The following is a 22853-nucleotide window of genomic DNA, read 5'->3' as shown; positions in this document are numbered from 1 at the left end:
CAATAATAATGAGACTTTTTTTTCACTTGGATAACAACAAACAATGTGAGTACTTTTTACTTAGTCATATTTATTTATTTCTCATAACTTCCCATCCCTTTTAAAGCTCTGAGCTTTGATTGTGGAAAAGAATACGCAGATCAATCATCGGCACTTTTGGGAGATGTCTTGCTTGTGGGGTGGGAGTTGTCTGTTTACATGGATGTCGTGTCTTCACATCTGTGAACACAGTGCATATCTTCCTGCTGAACTACATCACTCAGGCGCTGACTATCATCAAGTCAGTGTCTAAGAGAATTACATAACATTTATACAAGCAGAACAACCTGAACATCAAAACAGAAGACAGCTCACTACGTTTACTTTATTGTTTAATTAGTTAATATCATGAATCAATAATCTGTACTTTAGGGACATTTTCTGTTTTCTTATGTTGGAGCTTAAATCTTTAGATAGGACCTAAACAGTTAAATGATTTTAGATTTTGCCTGTTGTAAAAAGCAGCTGTTGAGATAGAAGCTAGCTGTAGTAGCCTGTTTGCTTCAACCAGGAGCATTGAACATCACAGCTGTTTGACAGAATAACTGTGTGAGGCTAAAGAGATGGTGGTAAAGGTTTAAAATGATCTTCAAAAGACCCCTGAGTTTTTGATCTGTATGAAGTACAATAAAAATGGTAAATAACACAAGTAATTCAAAATCCATCCATCCATCCATTTTCTGTACACGCTTCTTCCTTTTCAGGGTTGCGTGGGTCCACTGGTGCCCATATCCAGCAGTCACAGTGCGAGGGGCGGGGTACACCCTGGACAGGTCGCAAGTCCATCACAGGGACACACATGGAGACAAACGAGACAAACAACCATTCACCTAGGGACAACTTAGAGTTATCAACTAACCTAACAGTCATGTTTTTGGTCTGTGGGAGGAAGCCAGGGTACCCGGAGAAAACCCACACATGCACAGAGAGAACATGCAAACTCTACCCAGAAAGATCCCCGGACCGGGATTTGAACCGGTGACCTTCTTGTTGAGAGGCATCAGCTCTACCAACTGAGCCACCGTGCCACCGTAATTCAAAATTTGTGTTTTTAATATAAATATTTTTTTCCATTAGTAACTGTTTTTGGCAAAACTGCAAGCTTATTATTGTATTCTTGTTTCTTATTACATAAATGTCCCTTTTGGTTTTGAAATTAAAGACATCCTTCTATGATTCATTTCTGTTATTTCTAGTACAAGAGAGCTGTTTGTTGAGAGCTGTGCCGTTCACTCTCACACATTCTGCAGTAACATTTAGCACACAAAGACTTTGCTCTCATCTACAACACAGAACTAGAGTATAGTTACACTCAGCCTGAGTAATCTTAACACGGTTGATGTCTCCTCCATCAGCAAGTACGTCCAGCCAGCCTCATTTTCAATCAAGTTTACCTCACTTTTATTTTGTTTGAGTTATGTTTTGACAGGACCACTGCACATTAATCAGTGCCACAGTCTTAGAATCTTGAATCTGCCAGTTCGAGTCCAGGTTGTGTCACGAAGGGCATACAGTATTAAAACAATTGACAATGCTCACTATGGTTACCTCTGCAGAAAGGAACAGCCAAAAAAAAAAATAAATAAAGACAACAGTAAATGTGCTACAGCTTGCCAAAAGGCAACTGTCCCATCTGCAGTTCTCGGTCAGGCGTTGTGCTAACAGCCAAGAGCTCACACCAAGTTAACTAAATGATACGAAAGCAGGTCAGTGATTAAAAGCAACCATTAGCGAGCTAATTACTTAGCTTTGAATGTGTTTGTGAATTATATCGGAAATGATGAGAAGATCATAACAGCTTTCACTCAGGAATTTATGTCCGTTTCAAAGTGCTCAGAGCAGAGAAGATAAGTAATTTATAGGCATGAAAATGCATCAGCTTAATCTTACCTGTACTTTTGCTTAATGTCTGTAAAAGTACAGAAAGGAAATGACTCAAAGCTAAATAAAAAAGGCTTTAAACTGTCAAAAAGGTAGTTCTGCTTTCAATTTTTTTTCAAGTAAAAAGTGGTAGAAAGGTACACAGGGGTACTATCAGAACATTGAAGAACATAAAACCAGTCTTAATTTGTGTCATTTCATTTTTGAGAGCCACATACTGTATATTCTCCTCTCATCTCCTCCTGGCTCATGTTTTGTAGTCACCTATTGAGTAATAGCCATCTGAGGAAAATGCACTGTGACAAGTTTGCTGATGTCAAACCCAGGCCTATAACTGCAGCGTTGACATAAGAAAATTTCAGGAGAGTTCATCAACTTTCCCACAGGTTACTGACAGGTCAGGGTGGGATCTAAAACACAGCTGAGGAAGAGAGGGTTTTTTTTTTTACATGACCTGCATCTTTTTAATCACAGGACTTCAAAAAGTTCTTCCTTCTGCGTGTGTTTGAGACGGAGATAAGAGTCGGTATGTCCCAACAAGACACTGTGAGAACAAAAGTGTAGAAGTGGAGCATGTGACTCATCAATGTGTCTGAATGTGGAGGAGTGAAGCCATGTGTGGGCAGAGCAATTTGTTGACCAGCTGACTAAAGAGCAGCCTCACTCAGACAAACTCATATATACATGCAGACGCACACACCTGAGCTGAAATTAAACAGGAGATCATAAATGAGGTGTGAAAGATGAACAGAATTTACTTAGGTTGTGAAAGTTTGCCCCATGCAGTTATGTTAAAACTAACTGAGTATCATAAATCTATTCAAAGGAAAAGCTTTAATTAAAACTTGAGAATTTGATGATTTTATCCAGATTAAATTTACGCAATGTTCATGGTGCGAGCAAGTTGCGCCTTCAACATAGCAATGTTGCTGTTTATGTCAACGTTTGAGGCAAGCTACACTCACAGCGGCTCACCTCGGAAATTGCAGGCGCTATTTCTAAAAATACTACCAAACACAATACCAGAGAAATAAGACTAAGTCACACAGGAAGTACTTAAATATACACAAACTTAACTGCAATTTCAACTGATCTACTTTACCTTGAGGCAGTTTTTGAAAAACTTGTAACGATAAACACCTTTGTGGGTTTACTTCATTGTACATAATCCTGTAGAAATTAACCAGCCTGAAAAGAGGCTCCACCCACACAGCATGCAACAAATTCCAAAAATCAGGATGTGCTCTGCTTTACCAAATAACTCTTAAACTCTCAAATACCTTTACTCATTTTGCCATCAATCCTTTCCACAGTATTCTTATAAAGGCCTCATCTTAGATACGTAGACCAGTTTAAACTACCAGTAATTAGAATATAATGGCTAGCTGAAATTTATTGTATTGAAATGCATTATAACTAGATCAAATTGAACTGCATGTAGTTGAATTTAAATCTAAATCTATGTTGAATAAAGGTGTATTTGGATTCCGTTATCTTGAATGAAATTAAATGAATTTGAACTGGAGCTGAGATATCTTTTGTTGTGAAATGGTATAAATAAACTCTACTGTATTAAATTAGTTTCATGTCAACGCTCTAGCTACTATTTTAATCTTTCTCTTGCTATGCTAGCTAATATTGCCACAGCTATTTCATCTGGGCCCCCACCTTGAAAAAGACACCACTACAACTTGCCAGAATAGTATCTGATAGCCTGGGACTCCAATAATTTCTCATCCAAGATCCTTAAACATCCTTGTCTCCAGGAAAAAGGTTATGAAATTCTGCCTTTTACACATAATGTATTTTTTCGGGCCGATTTGTAACCAAAGGCATTAATAATTATTTCCAGTTCCAGTAAAATGGGGAGCTCTGTCACAAATGTTTGTCTCCCCACAAAGTCTTGATCAGGATTAAATTAGTCTGGGATAAAACACTTGAGCCTTGAGTCTCAAACTGCACAGACTCTGAGACCATTTCTCCAAAACACCTGGACCAAACTTCCTGTTAAGTACCTCAAAACGATGGTTAAATGACTGATTTGATATGATCAAGAAAAACTATATTGCAGCCTGACTTTTATTGGAACTTGTGGACACTTAAAACAAAGTTAGTTCAGCTTTTAACTTGCTTCTAGCAACTCTTCAGTTTTAAGTCTTGGGCACCTGGCTTTCAGTAACACTTCTAATTACTTTGTTCATCTGTTCTTAGCGGAGGTAACAAGCCTGCCAAAAGGTGCTCAATCACATCCTGTTGTGATATCAGCATTCATAGTTACAGAAAAGTACAGCAAGTTTTCTATGGTTACATCTGTGAACTTCCAAAACGTCTGTGAAAAGTCCCACAAACCACATAAAATTCCTGGCCAAGAAACAAAACACACATTTCATCCACTGGCCTTTATAACCAAACGTATTTTGGACTATAGACTATTTGCACAAAGTTGGTTGGAACGCTCAAATTTGGGGTCACAATTACAGGGGAGGTTCCTGCATCTTTGACAAACACAAGCCCTGCTTGCCAGATCAATGTAAAATAGACTTCCTATTTTTGTCATGTACCACTGTAGTTGAACTGGAGTCCTACATGCACTGCACTTCCTGCTAGGATTAATCATACAGAAAAAACTGTGCCCCTGGATTTTTACATGATGACGAGCAACCCACATGACACCGATGGAAAACTAGGTCACAATTTCAAAGCAGGGCAAACAATTCACCCCCTTTTCACAGTCTAAATAAAACGTCATCCTAGCATTATGGTCCCCTGTAATTTAACGTAGATCTGTTTCAACTCCCAGCCCCCCAATGCTCTCCACTCTATGCTTGTAAATTAAAACAAAAGGCTAGATGCGCAGTTAAGGCAACTTTTGTTCGTGACAGTGCAACCATGTAGATATACAATCAAGTGGCCAAAACCAAACCCTCCCACGCTGCATTTAACACCTCTGCACTTCCCACGATGTATCAAAGTTACAGAGATCACTGATCGACTGCAACGTTGACAGATCGCTGTGTTTAGAGGGTAAAACAGCATCTTCTTGACTTAAAAAGCTCCCATTTTCTTCACCCTTCTTTGAACAGAATTATTTCCCTCTCTGCTCAGAAAGCTCTCTAATTTCAGTCCACCGCCGCAGTGACAAACGCAACACAAAACCAGTTCACATGGCCCTGAGCATGTAGGCAAACACAACAGGAGCAGATAGGAGAGTGACTAATGTTTATACTGCACTGTGTTCCTATTAAAGCTGCGCATCGGCTGCTCCTCCTCTCCACTTTTCCAGATGAGAGCCACATGTTGAAGGAGGGGTGAGGCCTCTTCAGCCTAGCACCTGAGTCACACTAACCACAGGCCTACTCCTCCTCTCCTACCTCCCTAATAAACTGTGTGGACGATCCAGAGAGCTGGGAGACTTGTGGATGAGGCTTGGCATGGCAGCCAAGAGCAATTTATTTTCCTGTCTGCTTCAGGCTGGGCCCTGATTGAAGATTCTTTGTGAGGAATGTTTGGAATTCTGATTTGAAAAGCTAATCCTCTCGGAGTCTGCCTTGATTCTATAAATATAACTCCGGATGTCAGCAGACTCGATCAGAAATTGGTAAAAAGATAACTGCAACTAATACCTTAAAAAATGACAAGGTTGGAAATTTGGTAGCATAAATCCACTGGGAAAATAATGCAAATAGACTACAAATGGAAAAGCACCACAATATTTCATATGTTTAAGTAAACCACAAGTCATTTAGCTTTTACTGATGCCATGAGTAGCTACTCGTTCTATGTAAGATGGCTGTTTTAAGAAGCCATCACTTTAGATGACATATCTAAGGTTTGTTGGGATCGAATTTTCCAGGAGCATGAAACATAATTTTCCCAAATGGATAGGTCACCACAAAATCTAGACCTTAACCCACATGATGAATCATTGGGATGTGATTGCAAAGAATTTACATAACAAAACGGACTTGCCAATCATCAACACGATGACTAAACAAATCCAACTCTTGGAAAAAACCTAATAAAGGAACATTGTATTTCATACTGTAAGCTTAATAAGTGTAACAATTGCACAACCAAATGGAAAATTCGTCCAGCAAAATTTGACTGTGAGACAATTCTTTCCTGTTTTTGGGTCAAGCAGTGTAAAAAAATTATGGCTGAAGAACAATAACCAGATCCTTGCTCAAGGACATCTGAGTTAAGGTTCATTACATTTGTATGCAGAAGTAAAAAAAGAACATATTGTCCCCCAAAGTTGGAATATCATCTTGGAAAGTTCAGCGCCGACCTCAAATTCCAATATGGCAATTTTGAGAGTAAACGGTTGCAATAACTGCAGTAAAAAACTGTATTTAAAGCTCTATTGGTTTGTATCTCAGTAATCCAGTCACACTAAGGGTGTGAGAAAATATCAACACACAGAAATATCACAATATTTCATTTCCTGAAGAAGTTTCGATTCGTAAAAGTACTGTATCAATTTTTAATCAAGGCTTAAATGGATGGCCGTTGTAAAAAGAAATGTGAAACACAAACGCAGTTCTCACCATTGTTCAGTGATTCTGACTGCATGAAAATAATCTGAATTTAATCTGATTTTATGCATGTAATCTGAGCAAAACAATACACAAATTCTACTGGATTTTCAAGTTCTGGAACATGTTCAACATAAAGGGAAAAACTACTTGAATATATTTCAGAGTTGAAGAAACAAATGGCATCTCACAATCAGTGCATCCACTGTAAAATCGTTTTTTTTCTTAACGGCATACCCAGCAGGTAAAAGGAACACTTGATGATGTTTTTGTCTGGCTTTTATTATTCATCTCCTACTGTGACTCTTCGCCCGTCTTACGTGATGAAGATGATCACCTCCAACCGGCTAATACCCCTCATGATATTTCTCAAATTAACACTCTGATGAGGAAAGATCGTCTGAGCAATTTATCAAAGGCCACACCGGTTATGCCGCTCCTTTGTCAGTGTGATGTTTCGTATCTAAGCTGAACTTTTGAGAAGAATTTGGGATTCAGCATTACAACAGATTTTAAAACATGTGCTTCGAACCACAGGAACTTCATGACGTATTCCGAAAATTAACATGCAGCAATGTTTGTCTTCTTCAGCCTCGTTTGCATCAATCTAATGCAGGAAACCATACTTTAAAGCCCTGTCTGTTTGCATCACTAGTAACAACAGCATACTGTGTTTCTTTTTAACTGAGGCCTGAGTCATGGCTCCCCTCCCCCTCAGATTCCCAGCAAAGGAGCAGCAGTGGGTCAGCAGAAGCAATGGCAGACCCGAGGGCGAGGATCATTAGAACATGGCTGTTGTAATTAAAAGAACCACTGAACCATTGGTTAAACTGAAGTATTGTGTTTATCTGCTCTAAAAGAAATATTCACGTTGTAAACCCCCCCCCCATCCCAAAAAAAAGAAAAAAAAATATTTTATCTGATCCTGAAAGAGAACGGTATTGCTTATGCAGGAATAAGTGTATCATCTGCATGGTAAGAAAATTGTAATTAGTCACTGAAAAATTAAAATTTCAGAGGAACAGTTGTGTTTAGAAAAGCACAAGCTTCATAAAGAAAAACAAAAGAAGAATTGCAGCATTTTTAAATAGACTGGGTTAAAAACAGCTCTGTCCATACTGTATATATATATATGCTGTGTTTTGTGGCGCTTTAATGAGAATTTCATTACAATCTGAGTATGCTACACAGGAGGAGGATACACAGCAAACCTCTGTGAGGCAAACTGAAAGGCCTCTTTCATAAAACTTAATTGGGAAACATTTAGACTCAGTTAACATCCAATACAAATTAATATAACCTGACCCTGGCTACATCCTGTTTCTGCCTGCAGCCGTCATTTAGGAAGTATGCGCTGCGAAATGTGTTCAAAAATGCCTCCTTTAATTTCAGCTGTAGGGCAGAGTTTTGTGAAGCCCACTCTGTCTCAGAACGAGCGGTTTTGTGGGCGTTTATCTTACCGAGAAGAGCTTGGAAGAGTTGACTATCCAGGATGGCGGACACTTTGCCAACACTGGTCTTCAAGGCCTGTTCTTCTGGGCTGGTCAGGTTGGCCTGGTACTGTCTGAGCAGCCCCACCGCCCTCTCTGTGTCTGCATCACAAAATATATGCACATACTCAAAACAGCAGCAGAACATCACAACACATGTTTAAATAGCTATAAACTGACATTGAAGTGATTATATAAAGGTACGAAAGTAAGGGACCAAAAAAAGACAAAAATGCATGATGTTATTAAAGGCTACCATGATACTATTAATCAACTTACTGTTGTTACCAATCTATAATGTGAAATGCAAGCAAATCATGAGGGAGAAAAGGTTTTGGTGACTCCAAATGTCTTGCATTGTCCATTTTTTTTAAAGGAGACATGTCGTGTTTTTAAATTATTCATTGGCGAATTTAAATCATTCAGTTGGGGTCTACGTAAAGTGAAAACGCAAAGCTTTAGTCTGAATTCCTCCTTATTGTAACACCACAAGCCCCACATTCAGCCCTTTTTCTGAAGTGTGTCTCATATCAACTCGTTTTGTTGCTGTTCCTTTAAATTCAAATGAGGCAATTCACACCCTGCCCCCCTTCAGCTTCCAGAGAGGTCCATTTTAGGTTGATTGAGGGGTTTACGACTACATAGCGGCACAGAAACAATTTACTTACAATTTAATTAAAAGAAGTCAACAAAGTAAGACTTGTCCATCCACAGAGCCAGAGGAGAAAGAAGACCACCAAACTGTAGCTGGTAAGTCCTGTCATTATTTGGCAGCTCTGTCGTAAATACTTTGACATAACAGTTCAGAAAATATCATCCAAAATAAAACTTAACAGGTTGAAAAATATGACCCAAACAAAACATATGAAGACATCTATGCAACACTAATAGAGTATGGTACATTTAAATTTTCTGCTTTCCTAGAGGCTCCAAGTACAAAACAAAATGCCTTTAATGGCTAAAAATGTGGATTTGTATATGTCTCCTTTAAATATTTTAGAATAATTTCTTCTGAAACTGAAATTATTCATTTTTGTTGACTTTCTTTACTACTGTGTCAATTCAACTCTAATACCTATAAAAATAATAATGATAATAATTGTTGGCATTTCCTTGACATGCAAGACTTTATCGATAAGATTTTAAAAAAGTGTTTAAAAAATAACCCAACAAAATAACACTGCTGTGTGTTGTTGAACCCAGTGGGTGGTGAGGAAGGCAGAAGAGAAAATGCTCATCACGAAGGTAAAGTGTCCTACATTGTGAACATTATAACCAAGAGCAATAAAGACCCCTGTGAAAAATAAACTGAAGCCCATGAGGGGAAATCCTGCTTTAACTGTTGATTCCCTGAGGGGCCAAAATCTCAGACTCCTCCTGGGATTCCAGCTGAAAGTGTCTTGCACAAAAGAGCCAAACAATAGCTTTAATGAGCATTAACCTGAAAATGTTCAACTGGATTTTTTTTACAGCAAAAACAAAAACGACACGTTAGAGTTCAGACCTTACTTACCATATTTATGCACCATCATGGCGTGCGACACGAAAAGCCAATAACTTAGGATACTTTAGGATGAAATAATACCATGAGTCGCTACTTTTGATCAATCCCGCAGTTAACTGTCGCTCGTTTTTATATATAGAAAAACTAATCTTGAGTTTTAAATCCAGCTGCAAAAACGCTCCACTTCTGCCTAAAGTCACTGCTTCAGCGGTATGATCCACGGCAGCTCGCTGTGATAAAAAGAAAATGTGGCAAAAATATTTTGTTTACTTCATATTAACTTTCCAGAAGTTCTGGAGCTTGACAGTATCCTCCTCCCCTCTCATGCCTCGCCTTTTCGTGGTAAGAGACCCGCTGACCCAGCTTCACTAACACTGCACGAATAAAACAACAACAAATAAACAGAAAATATGTTGCTTGAAGCCTGCCTCGCCTATCCGCTGCACTACCAACAGTATTGTTAAGTTTGTGTTCGTTAATTTCGTCACTTTTTATCACCATGATGAAGTCGCCTCGTTAACATTCTTTTGAAATGTGCGCCATCTTGCGGTGCGTTCAAGGGACGCTTAAAAAAATCACAGTTAAAGGAAAACTCCACCGACTTTACGAATCAGGATTGGTTAGCTCTGTGGATGAAACCGTTATCTGTTGAGATAGCTCAAGTTAACCAACTTTAACCGAGAGTGTGGGTGACAAGTTTGGAAAAATAAAATTACGACACGCTAGCAGTTTCAATAAGTTTGCCTTACCGGTGCTGTTAAGCCGGCTCCTCATCCCTCCTCGAGGCTAGCGGATGGAGACTACATTAGCCGCTACCATAGCAGCTACAAGCACAACACACCCAAATCTCCACACAACGGTCGGCGTTCGAAGTGGATTGTGGGAAATGTAGGAGAAAGGTATTAAAGATTGATTCTGCTGCAGAGATCTGTATTCTGTTTTCTCTTTCAAACTAGCCAAGAGCTGTCAGTAATCATTTTTACCTTTTTGTTGTCCCCCCCACCCCAAAATAAATCACTGTTATATTTCATATCAGTTTATTTTTCATCATTCTATTTTCTATTGTTCATATCATTACTATTACGCTTTATGAAATTACAAGAAGCCATTGTGTATGAGCATTTCCCATATCAAATAAAACCATGTTATGAAATAATTAGCCATTTTCCCCAAAGACCAAAATTATAATTACAGAAAGACATAATTGAAATTGCGCTGCAGAAATTGAAATAAAAAAGTAAATTTAATTACCTTAGTTTTTGTACTTATTCATTTACAACGTGCAGTAACCCATTGTGTATATTAATGACTTATTCTGAATAAGCACAATATAAAAAAAGCAAATTCATGACATTTAAATTTTCAATTTTTACATCATAGAAATTAAGTTGCAAATATATAAATCTACATTCTCATGTCATGATTTGAGATTGTTGTGTAAAAATTAAAGAAAAAAAAGCAACACAAAATGAGGTGGACTTATTTTTGCTAAACTTATTGCCTTTTTCTGTTGTAACATGTTAAAGTTTCTGAATTACTTTAAATATAAATTGGTGAAAAAAAATATGACTACCCATTACGTTGATAAAACAGAGTACAAAGTTTGATTTAAATGACTTTATTGGAGAAGTATTTTTTCAGCAAAAAGAAACCACATTCTAGAAGTTTGATTAAAAACCATAAACATTTTTCATTTATGCTGACTCAGATTTTTGTTGTAGAAATGGTAAAGTAATAAAATTTGTTTTCAATTTAACTTTTTAATTTTAAATCCTATGCCCGCATCAAAAACAGCATCTTCTTGAGGCTTAATGATGATTGCAAAACAAAGCCTGTTGTACAAATATGGAGTTTATGCAAAAACAGAAATGATTAACCATGCATCACTTTTTAATTTTCATTCCACCTCTAACACAACAGATGGCAGCAGAGAGTTACAAACATGCACACTACAGTGTAAAATTATATATGATTGGCTCAGACATTGCAGACATGTTTTTCCTGCCATGAAGTTTTCTTTAAATCAAAATTACATTTTAAATGCTGAAAGAAAACGCATGTGTATTTTCAGTTATAACCGATGAATAAACATGAAAAATATACATTATGTAAAAAAAAAAAAACGTTCTTGGTTTCACAGCTTTATAACAAATGACACAAATGTAATCAATCTTTCCCTGATGGAGCACCACTCAGTTGTGAGAGCAGAAACGTACACAGGACGACTTTGAGCCTGAAAAATCTGCCACTGAAGACCGTCAAGCTGGATTCCCGGTAAGAGAAAGCATTTCTTTCCACAGAGAGTTGTTGTTTTGTGTTTCTGTTACAAGTAAAAATAAAAAGCCAAATCATTATTTACCAACGTGGCACTTATTGATGATGAAATGGATGCAATTTCATTTACAAAGCAGTCGTTAATGTCACATCTTAGCTTGTGAAAAAACAAAGCACAAATTTTAAACATTAATTTTGTTGACTAGAAATCAAACAAGCTGTTTTTATGATTTACTATGGAAATTTTAGGCTATTCTGCTGCTGTTTTCAAAGTTTTACAGCCTATACAACTTTTACAAATTTATAATAAAATAAGTTAGAAATGTCAATAGTTTTGCAATACAAAAAAATCATCCTCAAGTAATTTATTTAGCATTAATTAAATGAATTGTTAGGATTAAAAAACATTGGAAACATAAATAGAACCTATCATACCTTGTTTTTGACCAAAGCAGTACAGTTTCCTGGTAGAAAACATTAAAAAGATGAATCAGTTCACAACTATCAGCAACATAATTAAACAAAGAAAAAAAATAATAAAGCAACCATTTGTGAAGAAATGATCTGCTTTACTTACTGCTGAAGAATGCAAAGAAAGATCATTATCAAAATGGATGAAATATTCACTACAATCCATATCGTTCTGTATGTAGAAGGTTCCTGAAACACACAGGCATGGCATGTAGGGTCAAAGGGTTTCTTGCATGTCCCAAAAGAGAAAGCTGCACGTTTAACAAGTGAAACTGATTGATCTATCAGCTCTGTGGGATGTTCATGCTGCTCACCATGGTCCAGTGAGGCTGCTCCATGTCCTTCAGGAGGTGGCAGGAGTTGGTGGTGACAGAGCTGGCCCCTGCACACCACAGCAGAGAGAACAGCCAGCGCTCATTGACAGTCCAAAGGTTCACCGAAATGTTCTTGCTCCGAAGTTCCCTGTCAGATTAAAAACTCGTCAGAAACTACAGCTGACGCCGGGGCCATTTTGATAAAGGAGAAGCAAATTAAAAGAAAAAGTCATAAATGAGTTCATATTTTATGTGGATATATCGTAATTGTGAGCTGAAACATTAAAACAAAACAGTTTAAAGGTGCATTATTGCGTCCTGAGCTGGTTTTGTTTTGCGGCACAGCTTATTATCCTGCCATGAGGACGAGTGTTTGGTCTGCAGCAAGGTGTAGGTGGGTGGGATGTGTCACACTAACATATACATATGAATGCCAAAACTAGAGTTTTCAAGCAGAACGTTGCATTTTAACTAGATGGTCTGTTTTAATCTAGCTGCAAATAAAAGCTATGATTTTGTGTCATTTCAGGTTTTGCTCGCTCTTTTGTTTTTTTGTGTCATTTAAATGACACATTTGCATCAAGTAAAACTGAGAGGAGTTAATGTGGCTGATGAGTGTTTATGTGCAATTCTGTGCATCAAAACGTTTCTCCACCACATGGAGGCAGTGCTTATAAGGCTGAGTTCACCTGAAACTCAGACTCTCTTGGAGGAGAGACGAAACATTTCATTAAACAAGAACCCATCCAGAGGGCCTACTTATTTTTTTCTTTTTGATTTTTTTCTACCTGGATTACTGAGATGAATCAGGATAATTCTGTGCATTACTTTTGAAGGGAAATCGTGATCAATAAATGGAAGTCTAAATGACTTCACAGAAAATAGTTAAATATCTTCTAAAAAAGGTTTTATTCTCGTCCCTCACTCCAATCAGCCCAGCAGCACACACCGTCAACAGACCAGAGTAAAAAAGGTCTTGAGCCCTCATCAGTAGCAAAACAGCCCAGACTATCCCAGTCTGCTCTAAGCAGAGACTCGCAAAACAAACAAAAAAACTTTGACTTATATAATGATAAAACAACCTTTTAACATACAGTATGTCTCCTGAAGGTGGTAACTTTCATGTCAGAATGTAACCAACTTTTGTTTATGTTACAGCAAAGAACACATGATGAGACACACACACACACACACACACACACACACACACACACACNCACACACACACACACACACACACACACACACACACACACACACACACACACACACACACACACACAGTTTAAACCTTATGGCTGCAATGATCAGAAAGTATGAAAATACAATACTAGATCTAACATTTAGTTAATCAGTTACAAAATTTCCTTCACTTTCATGGAAGCCTTTAACAACATTCTTGGTTGTATTTATTTTAGATTTCAATCTTGCCTTGCATTTCCTGCTCTTCAGATCTGCTCAGATGGTTTAATTTAGTTTTGTTTTAGTTTTAATGTTCCCTTTGTGCATGCATGGATTTTCTCCAGCCACTCTGGTTTCCTCCCACAGACCGAAAACATAAATTGTTAGGCTAACTGGTAACTCTAAATCATTGGTTCCCAAACTTTATCTTCTGACCCACAAAATATTCATGGCAAAAACTTGTGACCCCAATTATTACTGGTCAGAGTACACGAACTTTGTTAATAACCCTAAAATCATAGGCTTTTTGACAATCTAAACAGCTTGTACACAAATATAAATACTTATTTATACTTATTTTGTGTTTTTGTAATAGTTATAGGGAAAATATTACATCAACAATTATTTTATTATCCTTTAAATTGATTTCTGGTGATTATCCAAGGTGCTTCATGACCCATAATTGGGTCCCAAGCCCAACTTTTGGAACCAAAGTGCAGTGGTTCCCGAACTTTTCAGCTTTTGACCCACAAAATAACAGTAGCAGAGACCTGTGTCCCAGCTAATTTTGGATGATAAACATTTCACTCCTTTATAACAACTAAGGCAAAAATGTAATTAATTCAGAAAATCTTTTCAGGACCCCACCTTGATTTTTCGGGACCCCACTTTGGGTCCTGACTCCAACTTTGGGAAACACTGCTCTAAAATGTCCCCAGGTGTGAGAGAGTGAATGGTTGTCTGTCTCTATTGGTATTTTTGTGTTATAAGGCCCACCTCCGGTCTTATTGTTTGCATTGAGCAGAGAGCAGCATCATAAAATTAAACATGTGTGAATCTTATTTCATTTTGTTTGTGACCCAACAATAATGGACTACACCAAACCCGAAGGAAAAGTACCATTAGCAGTGTGTGACGCTTAAGATGAGAGGACAGGACGACAGAGAACGCTAAGCTAATTTTAGCTACTGAAGTGTTAGAGAGTTGTTGTTTGATTAGCTCACTACTGCTGTTGTGTAGTTAAATGGACTGTACTTACATAGCGCTTTTCTATCCGCTTTTCTATCCATCCAGGACACTCAAAGCACTTCACAATACAATCTGTGTCCTCATTTACCCATTCACGCAGCACTCTATTAGGTCTCTACAAAGCTAACATGTACAATTATCTATGGAGACTAATCAGTGCCAATCACATTCATACACTGATGGGACACGCATCAGAGGCATTAAGCTGGAAACATACTTGCTCCGAACTGTCGACGTCGGCACTGGTTGTCACAGTTTAATGACGAAAATTACGTCACCGGGCTTCGCAGTGTCGGTTCGACAGCCCCTTTTGGCACAACCCGCCGGCAGAACATTTGACCCCCCCTCCGGTGTCAATGGTAATGTTTGATTGGTCTGAAGTTCGTGGGCGTGTTTGTGCTGAAACTGAAAGCGCTCGGACACTCAAAAGAAAAAAAAAACTTGCTTGTAGAGCCAACTGGTGAAGCAGAGTTTTATAAAGAGTCAAACCGAGAAAAGCTCATGGCGTGCTTGTTTGTGCTGAAAGTGCTACGCTGACTTCAACCACTCGGTAAAAAAAAGGGAAAGAAAAAACCCCGACTTGCTCCCAGGGCCGACTGATACTAGGAAGCAGAGTTTTATAAAGATAGTCAAACAGTGAAAAACTCATGAATGGAGATAAAACAGACGTGCATGGAGGAATCTGACTGATAAAAACTGTGGAGCTTTAACCAGGACAGATGCGGATAAACACGTCGGGTGAGTGACGAGTCTGACTTTTTTTTCCTGCATTGTCGGCCGTTGCGGGGGAACTCCATGCAGTGACGTATGTTTCAGCGGGAGGGGGGTTTCCCGAGCTCGGCGCGGGGTGTCTCAGGGACTATGAAGGGTCTGTGCGAAATTGACTGCCGAACAACCACGTGACCACGCGTCGGCCCGTTGGCGTCGGAGCGAGTATGTTTCCAGCTTTAGGGGTGAAGTGTCTTGCCCAAGGACACAACAACTGAGACAGCTGGACAGGGGATCGACCCGGCAACCTTCCGGTTCCAGGACGACTCCTCTAACCACTCTGCCACAGCCACCCCATAATTAAACTCGTGTGGGGAAAAAAAACACAAGTCACTGCAAACAAATGGCACAAAGTTACTGTCATCTGTGTGACGGTCAGTGGACCAATTGACAAGCAACAGTAGCTGATGTCAAATCGAGCCAAGCGGCATGGCCTAGATTTGGGGGGAAATTTGCCATGCCGGTCAGACCCCCAGAACTGGTCTGGCCTCAGTTCCCAGCAGAGATGCTGCAACTGTACCTAGCACAATTGGGGGAGCTAGGCTACATTTTTTATGATGTATTTATTTATTCGGGACAGTGTGCAATTAAACCAATTTGATGCATTGCACCAGATTTAGCCTAAGGCTAATTTACATCTGTAGTCCGATCAAACAATAAAAACAAAACATCCAACAGTAAAATAGAAATAAGAGGGAGAAAAAAACTGAAAAATAAAAATACAAAATAAAACATTTTGCAATTAAAAAATACATAAAACACCCCACCCCACTCTCCAAAATGGTCTCATCAGCCACCTGTTCATATAATCACTCAGTTTTCACTCACCCTTATACACCCTTGTATATGCTTTCCAACCCAGGAATGCAGACAAAACGTGACAGGCCATAATGATTTGTTTTCAGTCATTTAGGGTTGTTAATTAGCTAAAGTTTGAAGATTTCTTTCCACAGCATTCTTTCCACCTCATTTGTGTTATCTGATCTTTCTTGAAATTATCTTGAATGTTAATCAAAAATTTGTTTTGGACAGTGCCTCTTTCCTTTCGCTTACTTTTTTACGTTGTTCCCTCAAAAGTGTTGCTTCTGGGGCAGAAGCAACACTTTTGAGTGTCATAGTAACTAACCCTGCCAATAATGTTGAAAATGAGAGACACAGCATTCCTTGAAGGAATGTCACCTTTCTTCATGCTAAAGTTTTGAACTAAGATCATCTTATGATAAGAAAAGACAGGTTGTTGTTTTTTTAAACCAGCAAATTCAGTTTAACCTCCATCTCTTATCACCTCTATTTGTATTATTTTTTATTGTTATTTTTATTTATATTCTTTTATTCTTTAATGCATTTTTTATTGTAGTTTACTGTACAGTCCTTGAGTACCATGAAAAACACCTTCAAATAAAATGTATTATTTTTATTATTATTCTTTTTTGGTCAAACCTTGCAGATGAAGTCATGCACAATCTCATGCTAAATCACGCACGGTGTGTTTGCACTTGGAGTATGTGCTGAGGATGACTCAGCTACTACCACACACAGTTTTAGTGTTATATCTGTAAAACTGACTGTGTTAGAGTGATTTTAAGTTGGCTAATGTCAATTAGCTGTAGGGGCAGACTTGAATTGAGTTCAAAAAGATTAATCAGAGTTTGCCGTACATCCACTGATCACATTCTGAAAGTTTCATTGAAATCTGTCAAGCGGTTCATGAGGCTTTTCGCCAGCAGACAAACAGGATCGACGCCAACTTGGACGTTTTCCCTGCGAGTGAACAGGGATGAACAAACGCACGCGAGTGTAAACATTGTCAGTCATAAGTTTTAATCTGCAGAGGTATGTGAAAAACTTGTTTGAGGAAAGAATGCCGCTGCGGCAACGGTCCATGTTGCTGCATTACTGCTTCGCTGCCCTTGTGTGTGAAATTGTTCGGAATACGACACCTTGCGGTTTTCTTGGGAACATGGCTACGTTCACACTGCAGGTCTTAATAACCCTGCTGTCTTTGTGGGGTCCACTTGACCCCACTCATGTTTGGTGTGGCTGATTAAGCGGTGGTTGCGGGGGCAAAGGTGGGGGGGGTTGGAGTGGGATCGTTAGATGGTGTTTGTGGGTGGCCTGGCTGGCTCACTAAGAGACAGCCATGACTTTAACTTGCTAGCTTTGTTAGCGCGCCACAAGGATAGTGGGAGAATTCAGATTTTTTGAAAAAGAAAAAAAAAAAAATCGGATTTTTTTTGGCGTAAACGTTCATATTACATTTTAAATGCAACTTCCATCAGACTCTAATGTGAACACTACACTGATGTGACCCGCATGCACAGAAAAAGACGTAACGTCTCATTCAGCCAGCTGTTTAAAGAGTTAGCATGGATGCTACTTTTAGCATGTCGAATCTGAAGTTGTTGTTCAATCAGAGCCGATTAAAAATGATCCGACATGCTTGTTTAGTTCACGGTTTATATCTGAACCTGCCTCTGACTGGAAGCTCCGGTGAAGCTTTTTATTTTTGGAACAAAGCAACGAGCTGGAATTAAATTATCGACCGAGTAACTTTAGGATCGATACGCTCCACGACCGAGGCTGGACATTACCATCTACATGGAAAATTCAAAGTAAGATGACGAAGAAACTGGACTTCTGTTTTTGAGCTGTAAACACATGGAGCTACAGATTTAAACAGCGAGACTTGAGGTTAGTGTCTTATTGATCCTTCACCCCCTTGTGAAGAAAAAGTCGGATGTAACGCAACATGACCGTTCACATTGCAGTCGCTTTGAAAAACATCAGATATGTTTAGTTGCTTAGTTTATGTTGATTTAGTACCACATACTGAAAAGGCCTGGGTCTGATTAAAAAAAATCTGATTTGTTGCATTCAGACTATCATTTTAAAAATTCAGATATGGGTCGCATGGGGCAGAAAAGAAAAAAAAAATCTGATTTGGGTCACATTTGCCTGCAGTGTGAACGTAGCCATGTCATAACACTGATTTTTCATTCCTCCGTTAAGTGTTTCATTGCTGGTTTGCTCATCGGTATAACAACCTTCTGATTGAGAATTGGTTTAAACTGCATTGCCTGAAGGTCGATCTCACATGTCTAAATAAAGAAGCAGCACTGTGTCTGGGCATGCTAAACATGCTGATAATTACCACGCCGCTGTGCGTACCCTGTGGCAAAAATACAGTGCAAATTATCTGGATTCATTTTGTCACTGTGCTTCTCCTGTACCTGATTTTTTCTGTACTCAGATTGTTGTACATCATGTTCAAGTGGTGTGCTCCTTCATCAGTCATCTCACTTTCGTTGTTGTATATCTGGATGAAACCCGGAGCTCTTCGCTTTACGTAGCTTCTGTTTATTGGAGGTAGCCAGTAAATCTACCAAGACAAGAAAAGAAAAAATGTTTTTGACTGCAATCTTTTCACCACAATCCACACGATGGACTGAACTTACCAGGTGATGGTCGATGCCAGAACTCAAGATGGTTTCAAGTGTGCGCTCTACATCATCTCTTCCAGAACTATACAAGTCAAAGATCACCGAGATGGAGTGATTCTTGGCGAGTTGAAGGAGCTCAAGCAGTGAGGGGATAATCTGATTCCTGGCGGTTTCTTTCTCCTCTTTTGAAAGCAGGTGTATGGAGTTAAAAGGATCTGTCTGGAAAATAAATTGGACAGTTATTTATTTATTTATTTATTTATTTTTTGAGCATGTAGCTCATTTCTATTTTTTCTTAAATTTTGATTAGCAACAAACACCTATACAGGCACAGTGCTCACCTTTAGGAACCATTCACCCGCATTCAGACCACGCAGAAACGTAAAATTCACATAACTGCTGTTGGGTAAGTATATGTTAGGGAACTTCTGTTTTATATTTGTTGTTCTCTCTAAAAACCCTTCATTATGGTCGTGCATCAAGAAGCCAATTCCATCGTTACTAAAAAAAGACAAATAATATTGCATCAGTAACTAAGAAGGACCCACTGATCCTTGAAGGATCATGATTTAGACAAAGTTTATTTTATAATGGAAAATACCAGCAGTGCAGCCGCTCTGATTAAACTCAGATAACATTAAGCACAATCATGCGAAACACTGAGACGTCATGTTGTTACTCTCAGCTACCACCATATCAAATTTTAGCTCAAAATTTGTAAAACTGATAGAGTTTTAACCATTTTTGTGTTAACGTTGACCAGCTGTGGCAGCCATCTTGAATTGGTTTTACTGTAAAAGTTAAATCAGTTGTAGAGATACATTCAGTGTACATGTAGTTCCTTTATAAAAAAAAATCTGTCCTGCGGTTCAATAAATATTTTGCTATCAGTCAAACAATTGTAACTCCAACAGTTGTGGTTGAAGATGTGGTCAAAGTTTTTAGACAATGAGAAGTACTTGGGAGTATGAGTTGTGAATGACTCTCAACTACAATTACAGAAAATAGTTTAGTTTGTAAAATTAACCAAATTAATATTTTTTCCCTTAAAGATCTCCACTTCATTGTGATCTTAAATGTTTACATGTCAGCTTGAGCACTTGCTGAAAGGCTGAATGGTTAAAAAAAAGAAAAGAAAAGAAAAAACTTTTCACCGTACCAGACTTGAACGTCTGTCTCGAATGCCGTCACGCCACACTCGATGCTCTTTTGAAACGACATCATTGTGTTTTCGGGGGCAAGCTGAAAGCAAGAACACGAGTGAGACACACTTAAACACGTTAAATCACACTTTAATACGACCCGGCGTTATATTACACTATAAACGGTTTGATTTTGTCTAAAACAGACCGACACAGACTACTTCCTGGTTGATCGAAATCGTTTTGATTGAGTTGTCTTGCCCAGCTGACGGAACACAAGCAACACTCACGAAATTGTTTTAACCATCTCACAATACGACAACTGACTAAACAAACCAGAAAAACACGGACGCAACATGTCTCAACCTTTGCACCTCTTTCCTAATGTCTGCAAGACAATAATGCAACTTGCACCGTGTTTTAGAGCCAGGTTGAATAGGACGCTCACCATTGGTGCGCCTCTGTGGCCGATGAGTTTTGGTTTGTCAGGCAAGTTTGTCACGCTTATCAGGCAGGGCGATTTGATGAACAGAGGCCAAAGAAAGATGGCAGCTGACACAACGAAAAATGCTGCTGCTATGAGGAACTTCGATCCTGAAAAAAAAGGAAAGAAAATATTTAGGTAATTTATGTTGGGTAAGAAATATGTATTTGTACCCGCTCCCTCCTTCCACCCACTCTTCAATTATTTCCTAGTCATGTGCCAATACAGCCATTATGGGTTGTTTGAGCAGTTTTTAAAATGTGTTTGAAATCAAGAGATTGAGATAATGAGATGTGTAAATTGATTTGCTTGTGTCAATCCAAATTCCTTATCGCTTTCTTTCACACGATCATCTGTCGCCACTATTTTCTTTTATCTTTGCTATGAGAGCCTTTATCTCAGAACTGGCCTGTACTGTTTAATTAAGGGCCACATTTATAAACAAACACAAGCTGATGCTTTTCATGATTTTATAAGAACATTTTACACATTGATGTATATAAACCTTTTTATTAATACATGTACAAAGGCTAGTTGGGCTGGTTTAAGAAAGTAGATTGGACCTGTAGGATTGCTGGTGCTCCTCAATACAAATAAAAGGCAAATGATATGCAAATGAGTAAAGCTTGTTTAGTGTAATCAAACATGGACTTTGAAAGAAGCAGACAAGAAATGCACAAAATAATCCTGGAACATAAACTTTTACAAAAAAAAAAAAAAAATCCCATTTTCAGCTTTGAGAAAATAATAAAAGGATAGACAAACACACCACTAATTAGTGTACGTCATGAAGGGGCTTAATAAAGGACCTGGTTGTCTTGTAAATCTCATTTTCATATACCACCTATAAACTACTCCAGTAACAGTTTTTGTTTGTTTTGCTGCAGTATTTTTCCAGTAACTGAGCTCATAAATTGGGGAAAAAAACAAGTTTCTGCTCCCCGATTATAAAGCAATATCCCTGACTTTTTCCATCCGCTGTGGTTTTGTTCAACAAAGCAGTGCTTGTTAGCTGGAAATGATTAACTTTTTTGATTCTTACATTGTTTTGCAGTTAAAAAAATATTTTTTTTATCTTTATATTCAATCAAAGTTTGTTTAAAAAACATTAAACAAACCTTAATATATTGGAAAATCTGAATATTTGAGCTGCTTCAATTATGACCGTTTTGAGTTGTTTATTTAGTAGGCTCAAATGCTGTGAGAAAATTCTGACTAAAATCATCTTGCGTAATAAATCCCATGATGTCGTCCTCTATTGTGCAAATATCTTGCACATATATACTTTGGCACTCACTATCACTTTTGATTACTGTCAACACCGATCTGACCAGTTTTTATTTTTTTTAATGCTGCGCCTTTTAACGAATGCATCAAGCCATGATTTTTTTTCTGTTTATTGTTGCTTTTAAGGGAGATTTGTTTAAGATTTTACAGGAGAATATTAGGAAAATGGTTTACTTGAATGCCACGTCTTTAAAAACAGCAGGATAGAGGACAAAATATGTTTAAGTGTAGCTTCAACCTAACAATTTCTTTTTATAGTTTTTATTTTGCTTGTTTTTTTACAGCCTGACTGAACAAATTATCCACACTGCATACGGATTTAACTAGAAATATAGAGGAACAGAGAATGTCAATTATTAAAAAAAACATCTTAGTAAAGAAGATTCTTTGTTAGAGTTCACCATCTTTGTGGTCTTCATTTTGAGTGCAAACTTATTCATTTAAAAATTAAAAACTGAAGTAAAACTGCAAGTTTTTGTTTAGACCGAACCTGTTGGTCTATTTCCAGACCAGTTTTATGAGTAACCGTCTAACAAATCCTGGAATTAAGAAGTTGAATGACATTTTTTTTTTATTACTTTATTTAACCAGGTAAACCCCATTGAGATCCAGATCTCATTTTCAAGGGGGACCTGGGCAGAAGTCTGCAGTACACAGCAACCTGGTTACAAACAAAATTGATTAATACATATACACAATTATAAAACAGAATAAAACATCTAAAAGCACCATTGGTTAAATATTAATAGTGGAGTACCTCTGGGATCTATTCCTGGGCCTGTATCATTTTATTA

The 22853-nt window shown here is 38.1% G+C and overlaps 2 protein-coding genes across 5 annotated transcripts in view; both read right to left on the bottom strand.

Moving 5' to 3' along the window:
• The window catches only part of LOC106515388 (disks large homolog 3), a 73084-nt gene extending 62858 nt beyond the window's left edge, over positions 1-10226 (bottom strand). For 3 of the 4 annotated variants that reach the window (XM_014005186.1, XM_014005199.1, XM_014005211.1), the window contains exons 1-2: positions 10199-10226; positions 7916-8047 (exon numbers count right to left, since the gene is read on the bottom strand). In XM_014005186.1, the coding sequence (XP_013860640.1) occupies positions 7916-8047; positions 10199-10223 (157 nt within the window). In that variant the 5' untranslated portion in view covers positions 10224-10226. Of the gene's footprint in view, positions 1-7915; positions 8048-9458; positions 9920-10198 lie in introns of those variants that run through there. The other variant, XM_014005194.1, reaches the window with a different exon arrangement.
• Positions 10227-11051: 825 nt separating this feature from the next.
• Positions 11052-22853, bottom strand: part of gdpd2 (glycerophosphodiester phosphodiesterase domain containing 2) — a gene marked incomplete at its 5' end in the record, with an annotated part of 16257 nt that continues 4455 nt past the window's right edge. Inside the window, 9 exon segments of the mRNA XM_014005176.1 lie at positions 11052-11769; positions 12159-12187; positions 12301-12383; positions 12509-12656; positions 18937-19085; positions 19162-19365; positions 19488-19647; positions 20306-20388; positions 20737-20882. Coding sequence (XP_013860630.1) covers positions 11708-11769; positions 12159-12187; positions 12301-12383; positions 12509-12656; positions 18937-19085; positions 19162-19365; positions 19488-19647; positions 20306-20388; positions 20737-20882 — 1064 coding nt within the window. The 3' untranslated portion in view covers positions 11052-11707.

Source organism: Austrofundulus limnaeus, unplaced genomic scaffold (assembly GCF_001266775.1).
Source record: "Austrofundulus limnaeus strain Quisiro unplaced genomic scaffold, Austrofundulus_limnaeus-1.0 Scaffold1, whole genome shotgun sequence".
Taxonomy (NCBI): Eukaryota; Metazoa; Chordata; class Actinopteri; order Cyprinodontiformes; family Rivulidae; genus Austrofundulus; species Austrofundulus limnaeus.
The sequence above is the reverse complement of the archived record's forward strand: the minus strand, read 5'-3'. Positions and strand labels throughout refer to the sequence as shown.